The sequence below is a fragment of the Eimeria tenella genome, genomic scaffold (assembly GCF_000499545.2).
Source record: "Eimeria tenella Houghton genomic scaffold, Eth_scaff114, whole genome shotgun sequence".
Lineage (NCBI taxonomy): Eukaryota > Apicomplexa > Conoidasida > Eucoccidiorida > Eimeriidae > Eimeria > Eimeria tenella.
In genome coordinates, this window is record NW_013541478.1 from 9,237 (window position 1) to 16,156 (window position 6,920).

Genomic DNA, 6,920 nt, shown 5'->3' on the forward strand with positions numbered 1-6,920 from the left:
GCTGCTGCTGCAGCAGCAGCAGCAGCTGGCGCCTCAGCAGTAAAGCTGGCAAGCTCAATCCTAGCGCCTTGTCCAGCGTTTGAATATAGACGCAGCAGCGGCAGCAGCAGCAGCAGTGGCGCCGGCGCACTAGGTGCTGCTGCTGCTGCAGCTGCTGCTCCTGCACCAGCTGCAGCAGCAGCAGCGCGCGAAATGGCTGCTGCGTGTTGCTGCTGCGCTGCTGCAGGCTGCTGCTGCGGGGCTGCACCGCTTTGCGGTCTTTGTCTGTTCACGCGGACTGCGACGACGACGAAGCGCTGGTCCAGACCACTGGTCTGTTTGCTGCTGCGCTGCAGCAGCTGCTGCAGCACGAGCCGCGGCAGCAGCAGCAGCAGCAGCAGCAGGTCATGGAGGCCGGGCCGCCTATCGGCTTGATGACCGACGCCGCAGCAGAAGCAGCAGCAGTTGCTGCTGCTGCTGCTGCGGAGGAACGGGGCATCTGTCCGCTCCCGCTGCTGCAGCAGCTGCAGCTGCCGCTGCTGGCAGCAGCAACAGTGCCGCTGCTGCGTGCTGCGGCACCAAATCTGCAGCTGCTGCGGCTGGTGCATGCAGAAAGTCACAGGTGCAGCACAGCAGCAGCTTAGCTTCCTAAACCCTAAACCCTCATTATCTCCTCAACTGCGCTTCTGCAATCCCTAAAATAGGGTTTGTGAGCGCGCCTCTTTAGCTCGAGGGGATCGGATCCGTGCTGCTGCTGCTGCTGCGCTGCCGCATGCAGCAGCTGTGTCCACTTTTGTCTGCTTAATGCCTGCTTCTTCCTGCTGCTGCTGCTGCTGCTGTTGCTGCTCAGGACAAGTCGGGGTTTGCTGCCGCTGCAGCTTGCAGCGCAGCAGCTGCAGCAGCTGCAGCAAATTGTATTCCCTACTCCTGTTGACTTCGCTTTGGTGGGAACGTTACCCAGAGGCCCTGCTACTGCTGCTGCTGCTGCTGACGAGAGCCCTGGTGCTGCGCTGCACACTGCAGCAGCAGCAACAGCAGCAGCTGCAGCAGGCACTGCAGCAGAAGGTGTCTTGCTCTTGCAAGGCCCTGCCTCGGACTTCTTTATCCGCTGCAGATAAGCGGGATAGCAGCAGTTACTGTGCTGCCGCAGCAGCAGCTGCGGCTGCACCAGCAGCAGCAGCAGATGGGATGCAGCAACAGCAGCAATGACCTCAAATGGTTTTTGTCTACAATCGAAGCTGCATTGAATTGCAGCAGCATAAATGTACCGCTTTTATGGCTTTTTTTCTTTTCATTGGAGGCCTCGGGTTAAGAGCTTAGGGTTTAGATTTTAGGGTTTAGGGTTTAGGGTTTAGGGTAAAGTTCAGGGATGTGGTCTAGTAGTAGACAAGACACTTTAGAAGTCTGGAGTGCAGCAGCAGCTGCTGCCGCAGCAGCAACAGCAGCTGCTGCAGCGGAAGCAACAGCAGTTGCTGCGGCGGCAAGAACCGCAGCAGCAGCAGCTGCTGCTGCTGCTGCAGCGTGCATGCAAGAAGCAGCAAAAGAGTTGGGAGACTGAGTGCGGATTTCTGCAGTGTCTCGACAGCATGAGGGGCTCCTGCAGCAGCAGCAAAAAGTCTGCAGCAGCAGCCTTTCAGTTGGAGTTTATTTCAATGCATTTTTGTGGCTCTTGCTGCAGCGCCTCCTGGCAGCAGCAGCAGCAGCAACAGCAAGCTAAACTGCAGCAGCTGCGGACGATCCTAGGCTCTGCTGCTCTCTGTAAACGCAGCAGCAGCAGCAGCTGCTGCTGCTGCTGCTGCGTTGCGGCTGTGTCTTAAGTGGGGGTTGAAGAATTTGCGGCTGCAGAGTTGAGACCAGCAGCTCAGCAGCGAGGGTTGCCTTCTTTGCCCCTGAGCTGCTGCTGCTGCTGCTGCTGCTGCTGTAAGGGTGTTGCAGCTGCTTTTGGTCTTGCTGCTGCGGCAGCAGCTTTAGATCCCTTTCGTTTTAGATGCTGCCTGCTGCTGCAGCTGCTTTAGGTGCTGCTGGTGCTGCAGCTTTAGATTCATTTTGTTGTTGCTGCAGCAGCAGCTGCTTGTCAAGCTGCAGCAGCTGCTGCAGCAGCTGCTTGCCCAGCTGCAGCAAGCCAAACTTTCTGCTGCTGCAGCTCAGCTTTAAGCCATTAGATGTTAAAGAGTCATTTATTTGTTAAACAACTTTCTCATTTTCTAATTTTAAATCATTAAACTTTGCATGCAAATTCAGCTGCAGCAGCAGATTCCCATTTTGCCTTTGTAGCTGCTGCAGCGAATTTAAAAAAAAGAAAATTTCTGTTGGATTTATTTCAAGCAACACAGAAGGCTCTCGCTGCTGCTGCTGCTGCTGCTGCTGCTGCTGCTGCTGTTGTGTGTGTTGCTTAGCCATTCCCTTGTGGAAATTTAGAGTGAAGGAAACGAAAATAAAAGCATTTTAAAAAGAAATAAAATTAAAAGAAAAAGAAATAAAATTAAAAGACTTCCAAAGTGTTTTAGAAAGTTCGTGTGAAGTTGCATGCGAGCGGTGAGCGGCCGCGGGGTCACTTGTGTTGCTGCTTTCCTGAGAGTTGAAAAGAAAACGAAAACAAAATTAAATTTAATTTATTTATGTATTTATTTATAACTAAATTTTAATTCTGCTTAATTATTTTACATTAAAATGAAACCAACAGCTTCTTCTGTTCAGTTGAAACAGCAGGAGAGGCTCAGTTCAAGTTCCGGCTCCGCTCACACACAACTCGAGCCAGGCAGTCGTTACTGCAAAGGGAAATCTTTTTGAAATATTTTTCTTTTTTGATTTTAATTTCAAATTTTGGAAAAAAGATAAAAAGAAACAAAACTTTGGAAGGATTATGGGTCTGAAGAGCGAGAGTTCCAGTCTGATCAGTACAGAACAGTGGTTGCTGCTCCTGCTCCAATGGGGAAGCTGCTGTTGAGGCTGCAAACATTGCTTCTGGAAAATCTACTTTCTTGTTTTATAATTCTTTAAACTTTAATGAAGAGTTCAAGTTCGCATTTTTGCAAGTTGAACGGGAGTTCAGTTGAGGTGTACGGACACCGCAGCGCAGCGCGCGTGAAACCGCCGTGCAGAAGAACACTGTGTGCATTTGAACAGCCGCAGCGCTTTTGTCCTTCATATGGCTTTATAATGCGTTTAAAAGCTTTTTTGAATAATATTTATTTCCAGGAATGCACGAAAGAGCGCTTTCCCGGCGGAAAACGGCAGCTTTCCGCGCGCGGGTTCCGGCCGTGGCCGGAAGCGAAAGCTGCCTCCCGCGGGCGTTTCGCGGCGCTTTTTCTTCTTTTTTTTTCCCTCGCATGCAGCCCAATATTTTCTTTAATGCAGCCGAAGGATCAGGGCCTTTCGGAACCTCTAGCGGGGGCGTTGGGGGGGCGGCGGCTGGTGTTTCGGAAGCGGTGCCCGCCGCCCAAGTGCTGCAAAGTGGTGGAGCAGGTGGCTCGGACGCGAGTAAGACTCTGGGCCTTTGCTGCGCAAGTGCATGCGCGAGTTTGCTGCTGCTCAGGGGGCCTCGACGAGGGAATTAGGTGCGCGAAAAAGCATTTCAAAAGGCCCCGAAAAGCCCCAACTTGAACTCAGGAAAGGCCCTGAGGAGCTCCCTAGAGAGGGGCAGCAGCCTCTCCGAGGCCTCCCTGCGGGCTGCAGCAGCAGCGGCGCTCGCGGGCCTCGCCGATCGCTCTTCTGCGGAAAAGCTGCTGCAGGAAAAAGCCAAGTCGGACTTGTTTGCTGCTGAACAGGTGCGGAAGCAATCTTAGCAGCAGCACAAGCTTTCACGTTTGCTGCAGCAGCAAAAGGCGGCGCGCAAGGAGCTGCAGCAGCTGCTCGCAGCAGACCGCCGGGACGAGGACAGGGCCCGCGACTTCCAGCAGCAAAGAGTCGAAGCTGCAGCAGCAGACGCGCAGCAGCAGCAGCAACTTGCAGACTCTCTCCACTTCGAAGAAAAGAAAGCAGCAGATGCACTGCAGCAGGAACTTGCTGCTCTCGACGCAGAGGTGGCGGCCACAGAGACAGACGCAGCAGCAGCAGGCGAAAAGCTCGACGCGCTCATTGCTGCTGCTGCTGCTGCAGCAGCAGCAGGCCCTCAAAAGCCCCAAGACGTAGCGCAGCAGCTCGAGCAAGCAGCAGCGCATGCAGAAGCAGAAAAGAAGCAGCAGCAAACCGAAGAAGCCACTCGAGTGGCGACAATTGCAAAACACATCAACCAGAAGTCCCAAAAGCTGCTCGAAGACGCAGCAGCAGCAGCAGCAAGTGCAGCAGCAGAAGAGGAGCCTCCTGCTGCGCTGCAGTCCGTGGGCGCTGTCGAAGCAAAAGTGCTCTCAGCAGCACAAGAAAGCGAAGAAGAGGAGCAGCAGGAACTGGAAGAAAAGGAGCAGCAAACGGCTCCTTTTGCTGCACAAAAAGCCGAAACCGAAGAGGAAAGCGAAGCAGCAGCAGAAGCAGCAGAAGCAGCAGCAGCAGCAGCAGCAACAGCAGCAGAGAAAGAGCCCGCAGCAGAGAAATCTGAATCGGAGGAGGCCGAGGAAGCTGCAGCAAACGAAGAACCTGAGGAGCAGGAAGGCTCTCAGGTGACGAAATTTGAATTAAAAATGAATTTGAAATGAATTTAAAATGAATTTAAAATGAATTTAAAATGAATTTGAAATTAATTTCAAATTTTTTTCCAATTAGGAAGCAGAAAGCCCCGTCGTGACTGCAGCAGAAACCCAAGACTTGCTTTTCCTGTTGCGGCACCTCTCGGCCGCAGCGCCGCTTTCCAGCAGCAAAAGAGGAAATGGAATTAAAAAAAGTGGAAATAAAAACGAAAATAAAAAAGAAAATAATAAAAATAAAAAAAATAAAGAATTAGAAAATGATTTGCTGCCCCTGGAACTCGAAGTTCTGCCAAAGTTGCAAAAGTCGCCAGAGCCCGCCGATGCAGAACCTGAACTGGTAAGCTGCCGATCTTGCGCGAAAAAAAAAGCTGCAGCAAAAAAATAAAGTTTTTAAATTAAGTTATTTTTCATTTTCTCTTCATTTGCGCCTTTTTTAGGACAATGCAGAGGAAGAACTCCCCGAGTTCTGGTTCGGCAACCGAGGAAGAGAAGACCAGCAGCAGCAGCAGCAGCAGCAGCAGCAGCAAAATGGCGCGAAACAAAAACTCTGGTGGCAGTACATGCTGGGCTGAGGCGAGGGCTGCAGCAGCTTCTTGCAATTAAACTTCTAGAAAAAGAAAATCAACTTTTGCAAATTTTGAATAATTCATTTTTGAATAAGAGCTTTTTGCGGCACTTCACCTGCAGCAAAGCTCTAATTCAAGATCCCAAAGAAAACAAAAGAATAGGAAAAAAATTAAATTACTTTTAAATAATAAGTTGTCAAATCAAAAACACTAACGCATGCAACGCTTCTGCTGCTGCTGCTGCTGTTGCTGCAGCGCAATTTCGCACTCTCAAACTGCTCAAAAGTTCGAAACACAAACAGGCAGCAGCAGCAAAAAGCAGCTGCAGCTGCAGCTGCTTCATCTGCAGCAGCAACTGCAGGTGAATGTTGCAGCTGCTGCCGCTGCAGCTGTTGCTGCGACTGAAGCAGCAGCTCCTGCTATTGTTGCTGCTGCCGCTGCTGCTGTTGCTGCATCTTCAGCAGCAGCAGCTGCCGCTGTTGTTGCTGCATCTGCAGAAACAGGAGCTGCTGCTATTGTTGCTGGTACCGCTGCGGCTGTTGCTGCATCTTCAGCAGCAGCTGCTGCTGCTGTTGTTGCTGCAGCAGCAGCAGCAGCAGCAGCAGCAGCAGCAGCAGCAGCTGCTGCTGCTGCTGCGCTAGCGCTTGAGCTCGATGAGGTGGACTCTGCCGTCTGCGTCTTTGTGGGGAATCCAGGGCCCCGAAATGTGGGTTTTGTTTTGGGTGTACAGACACCTGGATTCTGCTTCGGGCTGCTTCAGAAAGTCCTGCAGCGAAGGAGCTGCTGCTGCGCTGCTGCTGCGCTGCTGCTGCAGCATTTGCTGCACCACAGCTCTGTAGGCGTAGTCCCCAATCAAAGGCAGCTGCTCCGAAAGATAATGTTTAAAAGCAACTTCTTCTGCTGCTGCCATTTGCACTTCTTCGAGGTCATCCCAGGGCCCCTGGGCCCCGGGGGCCCCCAGGGGGCCCCCCCCGGGGGCCCCCCGGGGCCCCCGGGGGCCCCGGGGCCCCAGCGGAGAATTCAAAGCAGCAGCTAACTCCCGCAGCAAAGACAAGAAGGTGCAGCAAAGACACCACAGGGGCCGCGGGTCTCCGGTCTGCTGCAGGTGCAGCACGGCCTGTGCAGCGCAGCAGCAGCAGCAGCAGCAGCAGTTATTTCGCAGTTTTTGCTTCGGTTTATTGTCTTATGTCTGTTTAAAACAACTTGCTTCGCATGTTTTATTATTTATTTATTCATTTATTTATTTACTTATTTATTTATTTATTTAAAAAAATGCTACAGTCTTCGCCCCACAACAAAACCACTCACAGCCCACACCCAAACCCCCCGGGGGCCCCCCAAACCCCCAGGGGGCCCCTTAAACCCTCAGAGGGCCCCCCGGGAACCCCAGGGGGCCCTCAAGCCCCCTGGGAGACCCTGAGAGGCCCCCCGGGGGCCCCTGGAGCCCCCTGGGGCCCCCTGGGGCCTCTGAAGTCCCCGGGGGCCCCCCTTTGAAGAATCGGGAGTAAGAAAGGGTACGAAAGCGGGGGCCCCCTACCCTGGCAATCTGCATGGGGTGCAGCTCGAGCTCGACCTCGTGGGTCCACCGGCCCAGGGCCTCCCTGCGGGCCTCGGGGGGGGCCCCCCAAGAGGGTTTAGTTTGCTGCTGCACTTTGGTCAAGTCCACCCGCAGCCCGCTGCGGTGCACGAGGCTTTGCCGCAGTCTGCGTCTCCTGAGCTGCGGCTCGGGGCCCGCGGGGCCCCCGGGGCCCCC

At 53.4% G+C, this 6,920-nt stretch overlaps 3 protein-coding genes across 3 annotated transcripts in view; 2 read left to right on the forward strand and 1 right to left on the reverse strand.

The window, feature by feature from the left end:
- Positions 1 to 1,097, forward strand: part of ETH_00027600 (uncharacterized protein) — a gene marked incomplete at both ends in the record, with an annotated part of 4,612 nt that extends 3,515 nt beyond the window's left edge. The window contains 2 exons of the mRNA XM_013372946.1: positions 227 to 601; positions 830 to 1,097. Coding sequence (XP_013228400.1) covers positions 227 to 601; positions 830 to 1,097 — 643 coding nt within the window. The remainder of the gene's footprint in view (positions 1 to 226; positions 602 to 829) is intronic.
- Positions 1,098 to 3,330: 2,233 nt separating this feature from the next.
- Positions 3,331 to 5,173, forward strand: ETH_00027605 (uncharacterized protein; the record flags this gene model as incomplete). The annotated part of the gene is made up of 4 exons (XM_013372947.1): positions 3,331 to 3,459; positions 3,537 to 3,746; positions 3,795 to 4,574; positions 5,039 to 5,173. 4 exons carry the CDS (start codon positions 3,331 to 3,333, stop codon positions 5,171 to 5,173), a joined length of 1,254 nt encoding a protein of 417 aa, XP_013228401.1.
- Positions 5,174 to 5,804: 631 nt separating this feature from the next.
- The window catches only part of ETH_00027610 (uncharacterized protein), a gene marked incomplete at both ends in the record, with an annotated part of 1,978 nt that continues 862 nt past the window's right edge, over positions 5,805 to 6,920 (reverse strand). Inside the window, 2 exons of the mRNA XM_013372948.1 lie at positions 5,805 to 6,284; positions 6,705 to 6,843. Coding sequence (XP_013228402.1) covers positions 5,805 to 6,284; positions 6,705 to 6,843 — 619 coding nt within the window. The remainder of the gene's footprint in view (positions 6,285 to 6,704; positions 6,844 to 6,920) is intronic.